The 20,070-nt window shown below is 49.4% G+C and overlaps 1 protein-coding gene across 1 annotated transcript in view; it reads left to right on the top strand.

Moving 5' to 3' along the window:
- The window catches only part of GLP2R (glucagon like peptide 2 receptor), a 52,532-nt gene extending 33,256 nt beyond the window's left edge, over nt 1-19,276 (top strand). Inside the window, exons 11-14 of the mRNA XM_044391703.3 lie at nt 2,114-2,202; nt 8,975-9,113; nt 17,622-17,663; nt 18,609-19,276. Of these exons, the coding sequence (XP_044247638.2) occupies nt 2,114-2,202; nt 8,975-9,113; nt 17,622-17,663; nt 18,609-18,953 (615 nt within the window). The 3' untranslated portion in view covers nt 18,954-19,276. The remainder of the gene's footprint in view (nt 1-2,113; nt 2,203-8,974; nt 9,114-17,621; nt 17,664-18,608) is intronic.
- The last annotated feature ends 794 nt before the right edge of the window (nt 19,277-20,070 follow it).

The following is a 20,070-nucleotide window of genomic DNA, read 5'->3' as shown; positions in this document are numbered from 1 at the left end:
TAATTGTCCCCCAATCACCGTCTCTACTGGCTCTTTCCTCATTGCATAGGGGCATTCTTAAGTCTTTTCCATTTTAAAAACAACTGTAACCCCAAACGTCTTCCACCTGTGCACATAAAAGAGGGGAGACATTATCCCCATTCTGCATCCCTTGTCAATTTCTGTTCTATCATTCTGCTTCCCTGCACCGCCAAGCCTCTTCAATGTGGTCTACACTGGCTGTCTCCCTCTTCATGTTCAGCTCACAAAGCAAAGCTTCCCACCTGTGAACTGCTCCTTTTCTCAGCTCCTCGTTGCTAAATGCAGTCTTAGTTTGCTTAAATTGCATGTAGCGTTTACCTCCTTACATTCCAACAGCCATGAGCTCCCAGGTCACCACTTCGTTTGCTCCTACTGCCCTGGCTACTCTTTCTCAGTCTCTTTTGTTGCCTCCACTTCCGCCACCTTTCTCTTCATTACCAGCTGAGTTCCTAACCCTTTTTTTTCTCCCAGTCTACCTAGCCTTTCTGGGCAATCTCACCTCTTCCAGCGCTGGCTTCATGTTCCAGCTGGGACCTCTCCACCGAGATCCAGACATAAATATCTCACTGCCTTGGGACATCTCTTGCATCCAAAATAACTAGACTTCTCCCTCTTCCCTCTGCACTGCTCTTCCTCCTCCCATCTACTGTCAGTGAATGACACTACCGCACATTTGAGATCTGCTGAGAAACTCCGGGTCATCTTTGACCTCACATCCAGCCACTAACAAAGGCCAGTTGACTCCAACTCCTTAGAAATTTCCAGTCCATCTCGTACTCCCCATCGCTGCTGTATCACCACTGTGGCTTCACATCACCTCTCCATCATTCTTCCCTGGGAACTGTGAACTGCTCTCAGCCAGTCTCCCCTACTCTTCCAATCCATAGCCCCCATGGCCATTAAAATGATCTTTCTGAAATGCAGATCTGATCGGGTAACTCACCTGCCTAAGATTCGTCACTGGCTCTCCATTGCTTTCGGAAGGAGACCCAAACTCCTCCACGTGACCATGAAAGGCTCTGCAGGAGCTGCTGTTCGGCACCCCACTCCCAATCCACTCCAGTCTTACTCTTCACAGATCTTGTTCTCATTCTCCAAGCCCTAGCCACACTCCACCACTCACCCTTCTACCTCTCCAAGAGCCTCATGACGTCTCGTGTGGTTGCTATCAAGGAGTCGGTCAGGGCTGCGGCCATCCGATAGCTTGACTGGGGCTGGACAGTCAGCTTCCCAGGTGGCTCATACACCCGGCTGGCAAGTGGTGTTGGTTGTTGGTAGGAGGACTCAGTTCCCCCCGGTGGGTCTCTCCACAGGCTGCTTGAGTGTCCTCACAATATGGCTGCTAGCTTTCCCTGAAGAGAGAGAGACAGAGAACCAGGTGGATGCCATCGTTTGGGGACCTAACTTCAGAAGTCACATAGCCTCATGGCTGCCATATTCTTTTCATTAGATGCACATAGCTAAGCCTAGCGCACATCCCAGAGGGAAGGGAGAAGTTAGACTCTGCTTTTCGAAGGGAACAGTGTTGAAGAATTTGCAGACATATTTAAATGTTTCCATCAAGGCTGAGCACGAAGGGTGGAACTGTCCCAGCCCATGACAGGTGTGGAATACAGTCTAGGGAGAAGACAACATGCACTTTCCAATAAATTCCATGGCAGCTACAGGACTCAAGTTAGACACCAACAGGGCTGGAGTTCAGAAGAGACAGAAGGGAGACTGTTTAAGTGCAGAACAGGTTATTTTCAGGTAAAGCTGTATTTAATACCCGCTCAGTCACTTACTGGCTGCGCACCCTTGGAAACTGTACTTGGCTCTTCCGTGCCCCTATTTTCTCGTTATGCCATGACATAAAAATAGTGTAGCTTCTTCAGAGCATTAGTGTAGGATTAAATAAAACAGCGTGTGGATGTACTGAGATGGCCTCGGGAAGACGGGGGACGACCATGACCTTGGACTACCTGAATGGCCAACTGACACATTTCCCCTGGGTCACATGGACAAGGACCCAATGACCAGCCGCAGGGTGACCTTGCTATTCGTAACCGTGTGGCGTCCATCACTTACTTACCCACATCTGTTTTTTTCCAAGGTCAATTTCTTCATCTTCCTGAAAATTGTCAAGCTTCTCATTTCTAAGCTCAAAGCCCATCAAATGTGCTTCAGAGATTATAAGTTCAGGTGAGTGGTCTGCGGTCGGCATCCCACGGGCCAAGATTGTTTTTGACCCCTTCGGGCTCTTCTGGTTAATGAGCTGCATCAGTATGTCTGTCTCCTAAGACAGGAGTACTGAGAAGGAAATCTCTGAAAAAGTTGTCCTGGGGTCATGTGGGGCTTTTGTCACTGGTGAGGACCTTCTGGCCCCATGGAAATGAAGGGGGCAGTCAGGAAACTTAAATCGCCCCAGAGCAGGAAACTTAAAATGCCCCTAAAAATGGATGGTTGAGCCACTTGGTTGAGCCAGAGGAGTGGTTCTGAACCTAAGGATTTTAGTCCACATCGCAGGCCAAAGGCAGAGATGTGAGGGAGGGTGGGTGGAGCTCTGTTTCTCTCTCACTGACACTAAAACCGGGCCTGACTCAGGTGTCCTGGAAAGGTAGTTTTTCCCTTTATCTAACAAACATTTCATGAACAACTACCATGCGCCTGGCACTGTGCTTGGAACAAAAGGAAGATACTATGTGGACCCTGTCTGCAAGGAGCACACAGCCCAACTCCCCAAAACTAGTATTTTTGGTGTGGGTGCATGTCCGGAGGGCTGATGCTGGCCACGGCCCCAGATCCTCTGAGTGACCTTGGGCCAGTCACTTGGCCTCTTAGGCCTGATTTCTGGGTGTGTAAAATGGGAGTGGCACAGGAGACCCATCTCTTGCTTGTTAGGAAGACCAAAGAAGTTCGTAGATGTGGGTTCTCAGTCTAATCGAATGTGGCACGTGGTCTTTGCCCAGGATCCAGACCCCAAATCCCATCTACCCCAAACCCTTCTTCCAGGAGGTCCCAAAGGATAAACACGCATGGTTCAGCACTGGCAAATATATGCTATAATTGGCCCAAATATTTTGCAAACACCCGTATCCCCAAGGCACTTGGGCTGGCTTGGACAGCACAGAACCACGCCGACTTTCTTGGTGCCTCTGGTGGAGAGTCTAAGTGGCTCAAAGCTTCTCTGGCCCTTCTCCCAAGGCTCAGGCTCTAACTACTCTCTGAGAGTGGAGGTCCAAAACCATGGTCAATGCTGCTCCCATCGTGGGTCCGTTCAGGGGACACTGGGGCATCTGGGAAACCTCACAGAGGACGGCACTCCCAGGAGACAGAAACAGGGAGCAGACAAATCCTAACACACCACTTTCCATGCAGACTGAGGGCCTGCACCCTGCTGTTTTCTGCTCCCAAAGCCCACCATGTCTCACCGGGGCTTTCCTCATGCTCCAGACCCACAGCGCCCCCTATAGAGCGTCCCATTCTGGCGGCTTGTAAGCGTCACGTGACAGCCGGCCCAAAGCCCGGACTCCTGAGACCCTCCCCTGGTATTCAGACTCAGTAGGTATGGAAATGAGCCCCACCACATGGGCTTCCAGATTTCCCCCCAAGAGATTCTGATACACGGTCAGAGGGCAGGACCACTGGGTCAGATGCTTTCGTGAATTAACGCATGGAATTTTCTGGTTGGGCCATGGCAGCTGTGTGTCTAAGCAGCGTCAGTATCCCCTTTTGCAAGATCTCCTTTGGAGTTATCCAAGATTGTGGTTTCCAAACTTTTCTGATCATGCATCTTTTTCCATAAAGAAATTCTTTTTTTTTTTTTTAAAAGATTTTATTTATTTATTCGACAGAGATAGAGACAGCCAGCGAGAGAGGGAACACAAGCAGGGGGAGTGGGAGAGGAAGAAGCAGGCTCATAGTGGAGGAGCCTGATGTGGGGCTCGATCCCAGAACGCCGGGATCACGCCCCGAGCCGAAGGCAGACACTTAACGACTACGCCACCCAGGCGCCCCTCCATAAAGAAATTCTGAGCACGCCCCTTACCATATAGACACGTGGTCTGTTGAACTGACAGAGCTATAGTACAAAATACAACAAAGAATAGAAGATTATAAGGGATAGATTAAAAATTAACACATAGGGCTTCGATTATCTTTCCTTATTATGTTTTCTTCTAACGCTAAATGGATTGTTTTGCATAGCCCCGAACTGTGCATACCCGACTAGGAGCCAGTCATCTAGGGAAGCATAAATCAAGATACTGGGGAGACCCTCGTGGCTAAGCAGTGATTCAGGACAGCTGTTTTGGGGGGAGAAGGAATAACTTTCTGATATATACAACCTGTCTGGAAAGTTTTTTTCCCTTCCCCCACCCTTGTTCTAGGATAAAGCTTGAAAAGAGGAACCTGGGTGCATGGCCCACCTTGAGGCCTCCCAGGGTAAGACACCTTACCTCAGCGAGTTTGCCACCACCTGGGGGCTGAGCTGGGGACCTATCAGTGTTCCCGAGTGGCTGAGACTTTGGAGGGCTGACTAATGCCAGCTGAACTCACAAGAGACTGATGTATAAACCAGACTATACAATTGTCCATTCTTAGAGGCTGGGAAAGGCGGGGGTGGGGTGAGGTTTCCTTCTGGTGCCTGCACTCCTAGCACACTTGACAACAAATAATCCAGAAACTCAAAGCAGTTTCCAGAATGTTGCTGGTGATCACGTCCTCAATGCAGAGCGGTCGGTTCAAAGAATCACTGGCCGTGAAAAACCACCACTGGCCTGCGGTGCCACCTGCCTGGTAAAAGCAGGCTTCATCCCCCAGGGTCCCCACGAAGAGGGCTGCTTCTTTGTGATTTTCCCCACCATTTTGGTGGGCCATCTGCTTTCTGTTTACTTACCCTTTCTCTGTGCAGAATACAGTACAATTGATTAGCTTATGCTCATTAAGGAGCAAAAAAGGAGGGCCCTGTCTCTCAGGACACACCAGGCCACCTTATTTTATTGCCTGGGCTGGCGAATCCTACAGCGTCGATGAGTGCATTGGCCCATTTTTTCTCTGCGAGCAGTGCTAACGTCCTCATTTCTATGTTCCGTCACCCCCGTGGGTCACCCCCACCCCCCAGCTCCCACGGCCCTCTTCCACCTCCCTGTCCCCCTCCAGGTCTGTTTTCCTTTGTCACCCCCTGCCAGAGTGAGGAGGAAGGGGCGACGGGGGCCGGTGCATTTTGTCCAAACTCTGGTAGAAATAGGCCTGCCTGCACCTCGCCCAGATTTTGAGAACGTTCAGAATGTAGCTCTCAAGATTTGGCCCCCTTCCAGGAGTATATTTTAGGAAAGTTTAACTTAAATATATCTAGGTCTTGCCAAAAAGGCAAGTTGCTAGGGGCTGGAGAACCTTCTGTAGCCCTAGGCTTGTCCCTGGGCTTCTGTTCCATCAGAGAAGAGGTGGCTGTCCCCCTGGAGGACCGGTCTTAACGTTCCATGTGGTGTGTGGGGCCGAGCTCTTGCTGAAAATTTACAAAGGAGAATCATTTCTTAACCCGCTGAGCCCCAGAGCCCTTTCCGAAAAGCCTTTCTGGTGGGCAACCAAAAACAAAAGATGTCACAAAAGGCAGTAAAATGGAGCAAAGTCCTTGAGGTGTTAAGCAGCCTGAGAGCAAAGATGGGCTTTTTAAAAAGTAGTGATGGCTAAATACTATTGATCATTCATCAAGTATCAGATTCCCTTATCTCAGCCTTTACCACCTGTGATGTAATCTTTAAAACGACACTGTCCGTTGTATTGTTATTATTAATAATTTTTTTATTGTTTCAACATCTCGTAGCATATTAGTAACAGTATAATCCTCATTTCTACAGACGAGAGGTTAAATAAGTTGCCCAGAGCCCCACGGCGAGTAGCTGGTGGCGCTGGGATTTGAACCCAGGCCCAGACACTGTCCCTGCATTCTGCTGCCTTTGACCGCAGCGCCTTCCCTCCCACTGCGCCTGGCTCTTGCTCCGTAAATATTTGTTGCATCGCTGGATGACTGCAATAAACCAAACAATTTAAATAAACAAATGACCATAGATGAAAATAAGCATAAATAGAGTTCAGAAGAGTAAACGGCCATAGATATTTATGGATTTTCCATCTGAATAGGGACACGCATGGTGCGGTGTCTAAGGAGAAGTTAGAATGAGATCAGGAGTGGGGAATCCCTTCACAGCCATCCGGGGAGCTGGCCGTTTCGAAAACGGCCCAAAGCTTCTTAAAAAGAGGGTCATTCTTCAAAAAATCATCCCATACTACGTGTGGGATTCTGGCGCATGAAAAGGACATTAGTGGGAAAATCGGTGAAATGTGAGTGGAATTGAGTAGAGTCATTTGTCACGTGCCCACGTCGGCTTCTTAGGCTTGACAAGCGTACCGTGGTTATCCAAGATTCAACATTAAGGGAAACGGAGGAAACTCTCTGTACTCTCTTTGCTACGTTTCTACAGATCTAAAAATTTCCCCAAATAAAGAGCTTGTTCAAAACACATCATGTCATAGCATGGCCCCAAGAATAAGTCGATGGTAAGATGTGGCTCTGCGTGTAAGTACGTACGTGTCACTGAAACCCACATAAACCAGAGCAAGGGTTGCAAACTCGGCTACTCGCAGGGGCCAAGCAAGGAACGCAAGGTGAGGGCTCTTTGTTTCCTTGATAACATTACACTTGAATGGCTCTCACCGATGCACGATCCATACGAAACGCTTTCTCTTGCACACGGTTAAACCTCCGTGAGGACACCGCCCATGAGCCGCTGACGTTCCTACCTCTTTAATTCCATGGGGTTCGGTGCGGGGAGAGACTTCTCCAAGTCTGGCCCTTTAAGACAAGTGACTCGGGCTGAAAAGTCATTAGGGATTAAACTCTTTTTTTTCCCCAATGTGTATATACAAGACAGTAGCTTTGTTTGTGCCCTGGATATGAGTCACTTTTGCTAATGTAGGTAGTTTTAAATTAAGAACCAGCTCAATAGTAAAACCGCAGTCGTTCCCAAATGTGGCTGCTTATCAGAATCCCATGGGGGAATTCCTTAAAAATTCACATTCCCAGGACCCAGTGGCCAGAGGTTTTGACTCAGGAAGTTAACACTGGGGCCAAGGAAGCTTGCTACCTATATCTATTTATTATCTTTCTATCATCTTTTATCTATCTATCCATCTATTCATCTATCCTTCTGTCTATCATCTACCCATCCATCCATCTGTCCCTCCATCCACCCATCCATTTGCCCATTTATCCATCTATCTCTCCATCTACCCATCCATCCATCCATCATCCATCCATCCATCCATTTAACCAGCTATCTATCCTCTATCTCTCCAGCCATACATACATACATCTATCCCTCCATCCACCCAACCATTTATCCATTTCTTCATCTGTCTCTCCCTGTATCCATCCATCCATCCATCCATCTATCATCTCTCCATCCATCCATCCATCTGTCCCTCCATCCACCCATCCATTTACCCATTTATCCATCTATCTCTCCATCTACCCATCCATCCATCCATCCATCCATCCATCCATCTGTCCCTCCATCCACCCATCCATTTACCCATTTATCCATCTATCTCTCCATCTACCCATCCACCCATCCATTTACCCATTTATCCATCTATTTCTCCATCTACCCATCCATCCATCCATCATCCATCCATCCATCCATTTATCCATTTAACCAGCTATCTATCCTCTATCTCTCCATCCATACATACATACATCTATCCCTCCATCCACCCAACCATTTATCCATTTCTTTTTTTTTTTTAAAGATTTTATTTGTTTATTTGACAGAGATAGAGACAGCCAGCGAGAGAGGGAACAGAAGTAGGGGGAGTGGGAGAGGAAGAAGCAGGCTCACAGCAGAAGAGCCTGATGTGGGGCTCGATCCCACAACGCCGGGATCACGCCCTGAGCCGAAGGCAGACGCTTAACCGCTGTGCCACCCAGGCACCCCCATTTATCCATTTCTTCATCTGTCTCTCCCTGTATCCATCCATCCATCCATCCATCTATCATCTCTCCATCCATCCATCCATCCATCCATCTCTCCATCTATCTTTCCATCTCTCCATCTATGTATCTATTTATCTATCTGTCTATCATCTATCCATCTGTTTAAGTTCCTTAAGGAATTCCAATGGTAAACCATGTTTGGGAACCACTGGTATGCGATATGGAATGTTTGGGCCCCAGCTGTGCACTTTGCATGTGGGTGGTACAAAGGAATGTTTGTCTTTTCGATGTCGAGTGTACACAACAGCGAGCTTCCACACAGCACTTGCTACAAGGAGGATCAGTTTCTCATTTCCTGTGGCCCTTGCCGTCTTGGGGCTCAGGGGTGGCCTGGGAGCTGACGGTCAAGCTCTGCGTGGAGTCTGCAGGGTGTGAGTGTGAAGTCGCAAGCCTCCCTTCCAGACCTGGATTTGTCACTCAGTGACTGTGTGACCCCGGACACGTCATTCGCTTTCCCTTCTCAGGTTCAGTAAAGCACTGACATTGGAAGTCCTGAATAGAGAAGGAGGTAGAGGCACCTGCCAGCCACGTAATAGGAAATCTGTCAAACCTGGTTGGGGTGTAGTGTCCCAGGGTGACAGCCGTCCATGGGGAAATCAAGCCATCAGTCAAAACATTAAGATCTAGAGGCGTTTCATAATCTACATAGGAGAATTCATCCATCCATTCGTTCATTTACTCATTCATTCATTCACTCACTTCATGTTTTCCAAGCATCTGCCATGAGTCAGGTGTAAGGGTGCACCTGTAAGCAAGACCACGTTGGCCATTAAGGCATCCGATGTGTAGCCAAGGAGACAAACTGGAAGATGGACTATTTATCAGGATGATAAGAGCTACGATAAAGTCACGCACAGAAGAGCGGGAAACATGGCCCATTCCCAACGTGACCCTCATGAGTTTTTCGGTTGTCATTTGCAGGTTGGCAAAGTCAACCCTGGTCCTCATTCCTCTGTTGGGTGTTCACGAGATTGTCTTCTCTTTCATCACTGATGACCAAGTGGAAGGATTTTCAAAACTCATACGACTCTTCATTCAGTTGACTCTGAGCTCCTTCCACGTAAGTAAGCATCTGAACCAGGATTCCTTGGCTTTGAAGAAAACCAAACGCCCTTGACCCAGACAGGCTGAGAATCGAGAAAGCCCTCAGATGGAAACAAAGTTGTCGTGTCAGCGGGCTCTACAGCATGAGGGTCTTTGGCATGAAGAGGGCGTGTAGACCAAAAGTGTTGCCTTGATCCTGCCAGCATGACAGAGTGACTGAGAAGGGGAAAGTGCTCTGTTTCCTGGGCTGTAATAGCTGGTGTGACTCACAATCGTATTAACCGTGAGTGTCAACACGAAGCCTTTTATTATGTGCCTATTTTTGCCACGTTCTCTGCAGGGCATCGTGCACAATGAACATTGTCTGTGCTTCAGGGGACATACTCAGAGCACAATACAAGTCGGGAGGAACTAGTGAGTCGAGGCCAGGAGGCTCTCGAAGCTTGCCGGTTGTGTTAAGATGTGTCAGAGGGAGCCGTGGTTCTTTTACCTGGGTATTCTGGTTATCCATCCCTTAAACTGTTTTCCATGACCTAGTAGCTTACGACGACAGTAATTTGTATTATTTCTCATTATTCTGGGCACCAGAAATCCAGGTGGGCGTAGTAAGGATGGCTCACCTCTGCTCCACGCAACGCCCGCTGGGGCTGGAACTTCCAAGATGCTTCGCCGCTCTCATGTCTGGTGCCTGAGCTGTGAAGGCTCACATGGCCGGGGCTGGCTGGAGTGGATTTATTTGGGTCAGATTTCTGGGGCTTCACTTCTCACTGCCTGCTATATCCCTCAGCTCCACACAGTCTTAGGGCTTCTCCCTCCCTGCAGGCTCTTCCTCTGTCTAGCAGGGCAGTTGAACTTCTCACATGGCAGTTCAGAGCTCCCAAGAGCACAAAAGCAGGAGCGTCTGGGCCTTCGAAATGCCTAGGCCTGAAACTCACACAGTGACACTTCTGTTGCAGTCTACAATTTAAAGCAAATCCCAGGGGCGCCTGGGTGGCTCAGGTGGTTAAGCATCTGACTCTCGATTTCAGCTCAGGTCATGCTCTCAGGGTTGTGAGATGGAGCCCCAGGTCGGGCTCCGTGCTGAGTGTGGAGCCTGCTTGAGATTCTGTCTCCCTCTCTCTGCCCCCCGACTCACATGCACTCCCCCCCCCAAAAAAAATTAAAGCAAATCTCAGACCCAGCCTGGACTGAAGGGGAGGAGACCATACAAGGGCATCAATACTGAAAAGCATGGCTCAGTAGCAAAGGCCACAAAGGCAAGAGACCACCGCACACAGTGCCAGCCGCAGAGGCCCCCCGTACAGTGGCAACCTTGGGGCCGAGCACCTTAAAATGCAAGTATAAAGTAGGGCTTATGGAATGGAGGAGACAGCCACTTGGCAAATCCCCTCCCCCAAAAGCAGCAGTAAAATTGCACAAAATTGTCAACAGCAACCACTTGAGGGCCCTGGAAACCAGCCAAAAGCATACAAAAGGTTGAGAAGAGTTTATTGAAGAAAAATTATTAAATCTGAGTAAGAACAGCGGGGTCTGTTGGTTCAGCCTGGAGTGCACCTGTCTTCCAACCTCTTCTCCATCAGTGAGGAAATTGTAGTGAAAACGAGCAGCTTCACTGCAGAAAGGGGCTGACTCGATGTAGATCAAAGAGCAGGAAAAGCCCACACCCCCGGCCTCCGTCAGATACAGTAGTGATCTCAGTGGCAAAGGATCAGAAATGAACATGTCACGGCCTGAGACGGTGATCGTAGCTGGGATGAGAAACAGCCTGGCGAGCTAGCCAGAAATTTAACAGGGGGCTTTGAGGAAGGAGACACCTGTCATGGGCCTTGATCAGCTCCTGCCTATCTCTCTGGGGGGCTGGAGCCTTGTGGACACGTGCAAGGTTGCACACACACCCAGGAGACACAGGAGGTGGAAAGTAAAAAGCCACAGGAGACTGATAACCTGGCTAAACTTGGAATGAGTCCCCCAGGCCACACACAGATCCATTGTCAGAGTGTGGAAGTCTTACTGGTTTAAGGTGGTTGAGCACAACTTCTGACCAGTCATTGACTAATCGTTAAGCTATTATAAACAGGGCAGGAAGTGAGACTTACACACAAAACCAAAATTTTTGAAATGAGCACAGACATCAGTGGCTGTGCACTACAGGGGAGAAAAATTTCACAGAACTAGTGGCCCAGGCAAATTACTAAACAAACACCAGCAACCACCCAGGGAGTGGGGAGTAGGGAATCAGATCCTGAAACTTCCAGTTTTGAACAAAAAAGTTTATGAGACATGCAAAGAAACAGAAAACTGTGACCCAAACTCAGGAAAAAGAAAAGCAGTCACTAGAAACTCTCTGAGAGGTCTCTTGGCAGACAAAGAATTTCAAAGAAGCTATTACAAATGTGTTCCAGAGTGCCTGGCTGGCTCGGTCCGTGGAGCGTGCGACTCCCGATCTCAGGGTTGTGAAATCAAGCCCCACGTTGGGTGTAGAGATTACTTAAAAATAAAATCCTTAAAAATATATGGTCAGAAGATGGAAGGAAACCACGTTTTAGGAATTAGAGATCGGTATGATGACAAAAATTCATCAATTAGGAAATCTCAAAGCAGAGAGAGAAATGATAAAATAAGAACGAATCTGGAAACATTCTGGATTTGTATAGTACAATAATGGAAATGAAGAGTGCCTGGGTGGCTCAGTCATTTAAGCATCTGTCTTTGGCTCAGGTCATGATCCCAGGGTCCTGGGATTGAGCCCCACATTGGACTCCCTGCTCAGCATGGAGTTTGCGTCTCCCTCTGTCTCTGCTGCCATTCCCCCTGCTTGTGTGCACGCTCTCTCTCTCTCTCAAATAAATAACATAAAATATTTTAAAAAAGAAATGAAGATTTCACTTAAGAAGCTTGATATCAGAATCAGGTGGCAAAAGAAAAAGTCAATTCACTTGAAGATAGGTGGGTTGAAATGATCCAATTTGAGAAATAGGGAAAAAAAGGGATAAAGAAAATAAAAAAGTTTCAGAGACCCGTGGAGCACCGTTGAACATACCAGCATACACAAGGGAGCCCCAGAAGGACAAGAGAGAAAAAAAGGGGCAGAAAAGTCATTTGGAGAAATAATGGTTGTGAACTTCCTAAAGGTGATGAAAAACCTTGATCTGTGAATCCAGAAAGTTCGGTGAATCCCAAAGAAGATAAAACCAGGAGATTCCTACCTAAAAATGTTATAGTCAAACTGTAGGAAGCCAAACGCAAAGAGAAAACTCTTGAAAGGAACAGGAGAAAAATGACTCATTACACACCGGGACCAACGACACAAGTGGCACCTGACTGTAACCAGAAACAGCAGAGGTCCCAACGTAGTGATACGACATAATCAAAATGTGGAAAGAAAAACAATTCAACCAAGGATTCTATATTCGGCAAAACTATGTTTCAAGATGAAGGTAAAATTTTTAAAAATACTCAGATAAACAAAGACTGAATTTGTTAATAGCAAACCCTCCTTATGAGAAATATCAAAAGAAGTCCTTCAGGCTAGACGAAAACGTCACCAGTCAGTAGCTCAAATCCACAGGAGGAAATGAAATGCATTAGAAAATATAAAAACACCGGTGAATGCGAAAGACTATAAATATACATTATTTTCTCTTCTCTTCTTTTAACTGTCTTTAAAGACCTTAGATTGTACCAAATAATTATTATAAGCTATATTCTTGCCATAAACTATATTATAAAGATCTAATATATTACGGTAATGACAGGAAGGAGGGAATGAGGCTACAGTGAAACAAGGCTTCTATATTTTGCCAGAATTATATTAGTATTAATATGATACGTTAAGATACATGCTATTATCTCTGGAAAACACACTAAGAAAATAACTATAAAAACCCCCCAAAACAAAAAACAGTCGTCCGAATACCAGCAGAGGCATTAAAATGAAACACTAGAAAACATCTGTTTACCCCCAAATGCTTTTGATCTCTTAGAACCCTCACATTGTCACTGTAAGGGAGAAATTATCCTACCACTTTAGTGCCTTGCCGGTGCCAGTAGTTATCAGAGATGAGGTTTCTTCATGGAGGCTAAGCCCCTGCTGGGAAGCCTCAGGGCTTCTCCAACCAGGAGACGCCACTGTCTCCATATTAGACTCTTAAAGCTACTGTCACCAGGCAGAGCCAGGCTCTGACAGCGTAGGGACAGACTGGAGAGAATGTGCCTGCCCCCCCCACACACACACTCCCCAAAGGCCAGAGACAGAGCCCGGGTCACGCGGTTTGGGCACGTGCACGATGGCTCCTTTTCCCTTCTGTTGGAGCTCAGTTGTGCGTGGCTCTGAGCTGAGACACAGGGCCCATTGCTGGCCTTTTTTTTCCCCATTATGAAACCATGTCTAATGTATTTCAATATTTGGGGGAATTTCAGTGGCGAAGCTTTAATAGTTGGGGTTTCCTGTGTTGTTTGGTGTTTGTCTTCTTTAAAAGGTAATCCCAAATTAGAAATACCAAGAATGAAACAAGAACTGATAGCTATTATGTCAGCAGGATTTGATGGCCTTTCTTCCTCTGAGGGCTTGATTGGTCATGTGAGCCTTGGTCAGCTGATCTCACACACCCAAGGCCCTCTGAGGACCAGATGCTCATGGAGAGCAATGGGACAGATTTTGAGGAAGAATCGTCCTATCAGGGCGCCTGGGTGGCTCGGTCAGTTAAGCACCGAGCCTTTGGCTCGGGTCATGACCTCAGGGTCCTGCTCAGCAGGGATCCTGCTTCTCCCTCTCCCTTTGCCTCCTCCCCCTGCTTGTGCTCTCTCTCTCTCTCTCTAATAAATAAATAAAATCTTTTTAAAAAAGAAAAGAAAAAGAATCAGCCCATCAGGCTTCCTTTGGCAAGGGAGCTTATTTCGGTCTTTCCACTGATTGCTATGTGACAACTTACCCCCAAAGCAGGAACCATGTTGTTATCTTTAATGATTCTATAAGCTGGGCCACCTGGTCTCAGCAGGGCGATCCTTTTGATACATGCAGTGTTCGAATGGGGCTGCAAACATCCGAAAGCTCGGTTGGGCTGGAACATCCCAAAGGACCCATTCACATGACTGGACATTGACCCAAGCTGTTGGCTGGGGCTCGGCTGAGGCTCTCAATCACTGAGTCTCGGTTCTCCTCCACATGGCCTCTCCATCTACCTTGGGCATCTCATAGCCTGGCAGCTGGACTCTCAGAGCATCCCCAGAACAAATGTTCTAAGAGCTAGAATCTTCCCACGCTCTTAAGGCATAGGCTCGGAAGTTCCAGAATGTCACTTCCACCATGTTATTCTGGTAGGAGGAGTCACATGGTCATTGTGGATTCAAGGGGAGGGAAAACAAGGTCCACCGTTTCACATGAGGAGTAGCATATGCCTACAGGGAGGGGAGAGACCCTTGGGGTCCCCTCTGGAGACTCACCACGCTGGATCCTTTGGACCTGCAGCTAGAGCTCTGCCCACCACCATGCACCACCGAGGAACGTGAGGACCAGGGTTTGCTCTGCAGACTGAGCCAGGAAATACACTGCCAGAGCCTGTGCATGGACAGAGGCCTCCCACCTTCTGAGTACCCCTGCCCTGCTCCCCTTCATCCCACCAGGCAGAGGTGAGAGCGTGCGTGGGCGGATATGTGGGAGCACATCCGGTGAGTCATATCTTTGTGCATCAGCCCGGATTGGCGCAGACCCAGCAGCTGCCTCCTTGCTGCCGGGACGCTCCTTCACTCTTCCAAGTGCTTATGTCTTAGAGAATTTCACCATCAGGGGATCCTTGGACAGACTGCCAAGTGGTAGTGACATAGGAAGTGAGAGCCGTCTGTTCTGTGGGACCCTCCCTTCACACGTGCTTCATCTAGAATCAGAGTTAACCGGACTCCAGCAGGCTCCTAAAACAGTGAATCAAGAATCCAAAGAATTGAATGACACGTTTGTGATGTGGAATCCTATTTTAGCCAACTCATGCGTGAGGGATCGGACACGTGAAAGCAACCCCTTCTAATATATGCCCGGAGGCAAATATAACCCACCCTGCCAACCGTACAGGGCGGCTGGGACCCTCCAATGAGACTGTGTGCGTGACAGTGATAAACTGGTACCGCCGTGCCCCTGTTCAGGAGCTATCACCATGGAATAAAGGATGCACAAGAGAAAGAAAATCCCACACTGGTGGACGGAGTCCGAACGTGGGACCGATGTTGGGATAGCCAGCTTGCAAGATCCCTAGCTTCCATTAGGAAGAGCACAGGAATTTCCCCCCAGGGCAACATGCTACAACTCCTTCACAATTTCAGCTCCTTTCCCGGTACCAAACCTCCCTTATTAGCCACAGAGGGTGAGAGAAACATGATCAAGAGAGATGGGAGAGTCAGCCGGCACTGTGACCTTGACTCTTCAGCTGGAAATGTGTCCATTCCTTGTGAATCCTGGCATTTTACGAGGTTCTTCCCATAGACACTCAAGTACTTGGGTCCTGCACATGTGTGGAGCTCCAGGACCTCAGACACATAGCCCCGGTGCCACAGATACCCACGTACGGGGGAGGCCGTGGCATGCAGGTTAGCGCAGCTGGGTATCACATCAAGAAGCGTAGGAGTCAAGAAACGCTGGAAGACCAACATTGGCTAGAACAGCTTTGATTCCAGACTCCCGGCAGTTAAACAGAGCATCCAGAAACATCTTCCCACGTCAAGAAGAGTATCCCTCTACTGAAACTTCCCCAACACAGGTGCTTTGTAAATGGAAATGGATAAAGACACCAGCCTTGCTGGGGCAGAGGTGGGGAGGGACAGCTAAGAACTCAAGTTGACCGATAACAATGATGTAATTCTGGGGCAGCAAAGAATATAATCAGAGAGCTCACAGCTCACAGTGACTGGAGAGGCTTCCAAAAATTGAGTGGTCGGGAAAGCCCTCTCTTCTAGGGGATATCTGACCTAAGACCTGAATTTTGAGAAGCCAAATTAGGCAGAGATTCGAGGGAAGAATGGTCCAGAAGACAGAAAGCGAGAAGGGACCTCAGTAAGCAATGAGTTGGGCTAGTTAGTCTCCAATTTGGCCCCCAAGGATCTTCGCCTCCTGGCATTCGTGGCCCCGCGGAGTCCCAGCTGACACGGAATAGGGTTGACCTGTGTGACCGCTAAGGTCTTGTGGACGTGAAGGTGTGTGGCTTTTGAGGCCAGGTCATCAAGGGGTTGTAGCTTCCCCCGGGCTCCCTTGGGTCTACCCACTCCGGGGAAGCCAGCTCCCGAGTCACCAGGATGCTCACGCAGCTCTGTGGGGGAGACTGAGGCCTCCTACCACCAACCAGCACCAACATGGCAGGCATGTGAGCCATCTTGGAAGCAAGTCAGGCCCTCAGAACACTGACGTTCCAGCCAACATCTTGTCCACAACCTGCAGATGACTCGGAGCCAACATACCCAGCTAAGCCACCGTTGGATTCGTGGCCCCGAGAAAGTGTGAGAGATGGCAAATCTTGACTGTTTCGATCCACTGAGTTTATACAGCAGCAGGTAACTAGCACATCAGCTCGAGATGCTGGCGGAAGCCAGAAGGCCGGTGGGGCTGGAATAGAGTGGCTGAGGGCAGGCAGGGCACAGGATGAAGTCAGCAAGGCAGACACAGAGCCCAGGTCCCCCTAGTGCCTTCTGTGGTTGGGGGATTTTTACTTTAATCTACGTATGGTGAAGAGCCACGGGCATGAAATGCTCTATCTTCAAAAGAAGTGCTCTGACGAGAGAAGGGGTTATTTATTATCTAGCATAAATGAAAATTTCACGATCAGGTGTGGCTGGATCCAGGTACCCAAACAAGGTTGGAAATCTGTCTCTTACTGTCTCCAGCCTCCTCTTTTCTCTCTGTTGGCTTTGTCCTCAGACAGGCTCTCTCCCTGCAGCTGGGAAGACGCCCGTGTGTATCTCCAGGCTTACTTCGATTACAAAGCTGGCAAACCCAGAGAAGAGAGCGCAACCCTTCCTCCATTCCCAGGGAAAAGAACTCACATTGGCCCTGCTGGGGTCCTGTGCCCAGCTGGGCTGGTTATGGTGCTGATGGCCATCCTAGAACATGGGGACCATGACTGACAGCCCTGCTAATAGCCCAGGGGGTAGGGCAGGGTCCGTTCCCAAAAGGAAAGGATGCAATTCAGGCAAAAATCTAGCCAGTGCTCACTACGGACAAGTAGAAATGGGACTGTGGTCTTGTACAATATTTGGATAATTGAATGAAGAATATAGGGTCTTTGGGATTTAATCAGCATGAACCTACAAACATCTAAGCAAACACTTGGGCACATATGGGTGGTGGGGGTCAAAGTCAGAAGAGAGCCCAGTGAAATCCAAGTTAACGTAACTGGTAGGACGGACTCTAGTTGGCCCCAGCAATGTAGTTGTCTGTCTCCCTTGGGGGCTGCTAGGACGGGGCGGGCCTTTGCCCTTTCCAGGCCACTCCCAGACACATCTTGTCCTGAGTCACACCTCACGCCACCTCCTCCTTTTCTTGCAGGGATTACTCATGGCCTTGCAGTATTGCTTTGCCAACGGAGAGGTACGTCTCCGGAGCTGCCATCCGGGTCCCGGTGAGGCTGGGGCTGGCATCCAGCTGCCCCCGGAGGTTTCTGGTTCTGTGATGGGGGGAAGGGTGCGGCGAGCAGCATGCACTGGGAGCACCCTGTAGGGAGAGCAGGAGGCAGCCCAGACGGCCCAGAGAAGCTGTCAGGACGTGTGAAAGAGCCTCCGAACCCAACCCTGTCCCCGGGGAGCATTAAGTGTGACGGAGGGAACCTGCTTGAACTTTGGAGTCCAAAACTCTGGATTCTGGCCGGGCCTCACCCACTTAGCAGGTCTGAGTCCATCGGGTTACTGTAGCTCTTTGGGCCTCGATTTCCTTATCTGTAAAATGGCAATAATAGCCCTCGCTGCCGTATAGTGTGGCCCTGGCCTTGCTGGGCTCCTGGTAAAGGCCCGATACCTGCTAACTATGGTGACTTCCATTATTATTATTATTATTATTATTATTATTATTATTATTATTATTATTTTATTATTATTACTGCTACTACTACCAGTTCTCTGCTCCCCTGGAAAGAGGCTTGAAAGGGAGAGGGCAGGTGGCTTCCTCCAGCCCCCTTTCGACCCACCAGAATGTAAGTTTCTGGACAGCAAAGCCCTCTTCCCTCCTGCTCACTGCTGCTGCCTCTGTCTTCCCTTGGGGGTGCGGGGGGGCTTGTCCACCAGGCAGGTGTCGTATGGCCCCTCCACACTGTAGTCCTTTCTAGAAGATGGTATCTCCACATTTTGTCTCCTTGCCCCACTGTCCTGCTCAGTGGCCACGCACGTAGGCTTGCTCGCTTCTCTCTGCTCGTCTCCCCCAGTTAGACGGTACGTTTCCCGCTGGCCGCGCCCAGGAGCCACGCAGCAAGTGATTGTCCAGGGGACACACGCAGGGCCACGTGACTCCAGCCCAATAACCCGCCCTCTTCTCCCTCCGCAGGTGAAGGCGGAGCTACGGAAGCACTGGGTTCGCTTCCTGCTCGCCCGCCACTCGGGCTGCAGGGCCTGGGTCCTGGAGAAGAACTTCCGATTCCTGGGGAAATGCCCCAAGAAGCTGTCCCAGGCAGACGGCGCGGGGACGCTGCAGAAGCTGCAGCCCGTGGCCGGCGGCGATGCGCCCCTCCTGCACCTGTCAGAGCACGGCCTCGGGGGGCGGGGCGCCCGGCCCCCGCGGGGACACGCAGCCTGGCCCCGGGGCAGGGGCAGCATCGTGTCCGAGAGCAGCGAGGGGGACTTCACCCTGACCCACACCATGGAGGAGATTCTCGAAGAGAGCGAGATCTAGGCTGGAGGCCCACCGGCCTGGCTCTGCTCCCCCCGGGGACGGCGAAGAGTCACCGGTCTCCCCACGCACCACCCCCACCTTGGCACGAAGTTCACGCCCACGTCTCTCATGCTCCAGACCCTGCGTGGACGGTGCTCTGGAGGCCGAGCAGGGCCCTGGGGGATTCGGATCAGGCTCCGTGACTGAAACAATACAGCGGGGGGCCGAAGGAAAACCACAGAAGGAACATTCCAGGGACGCACGCCTTAACGCCCAGGAGTGTCGCTTTTAGAGTGTCCAAAATGCATGTGTACGCGGGCGGGTACGTTGCCATGGGACTAGACACTGCCTTACATTAGCGGGAGGGACGGGGGGGGGGGGGAGGGGGGGGACTCGTCAAGTCGGGTTGCCAGATTTAGCAGTTAAAATACATAATGCTCAGATTTGCATTGCAGATTCGTGAATAATCTCATCGTGTAAGTATTTCCCGTGGGGTAGACACCATCCGTAATTCAAATTAAATTGCACACTCGGTCCAGAGAACTTCACCTGGCAACTCCATTGTCAAAGACACTCCACTTCCGGGGGGGCGGGGGCGAGAGTGAGGCAGGTGAGGAATACAGTTTGGATACAAGATTTAAGACAGCACCAGAAAAAAAAAAAAACCCACTGTCAAGATAAGTAATATTTCAACACATTTTAAAAACTAAAATCCACAAGCTCCAGGTAGGTCCTTTCTAAAGATAACTTACCAGAACAGGGCCAGGATGAGGGTTAGACAAGAGAGGTCAGCTCGTGCAAATGCAGACTGATCCCGACTTCCTTGAAAACGCTGATAGTCCTCCCATCATGGACTTCTGGGCACGAATTTCTATTTTTCAACGATTGCACCAAAATATTATTTATCTTGGTGATGGCGTGTTTTGGCCCTCTCCCCACCCGGAGTCCCGGCTCCGCTTTCCAAAAGGAGAACTGGAGCGGAGGCACGAGGCAGGTGCGTAACAAAGGTTCATTTCTTGGTGTCCGGATCGTCCACAGTTCAATCATTAAAGCACGCATCCTTCTCATTTCTCCTTGCTGCCAATGTCCCTGCCTTTGCTGGTCAGGTCCGTTAGCTGCTGGAGATCTAGGGTCTTGC

Source organism: Ursus arctos, unplaced genomic scaffold, assembly GCF_023065955.2.
Source record: "Ursus arctos isolate Adak ecotype North America unplaced genomic scaffold, UrsArc2.0 scaffold_14, whole genome shotgun sequence".
Lineage (NCBI taxonomy): Eukaryota > Metazoa > Chordata > Mammalia > Carnivora > Ursidae > Ursus > Ursus arctos.
The sequence above is the reverse complement of the archived record's forward strand: the minus strand, read 5'-3'. Positions and strand labels throughout refer to the sequence as shown.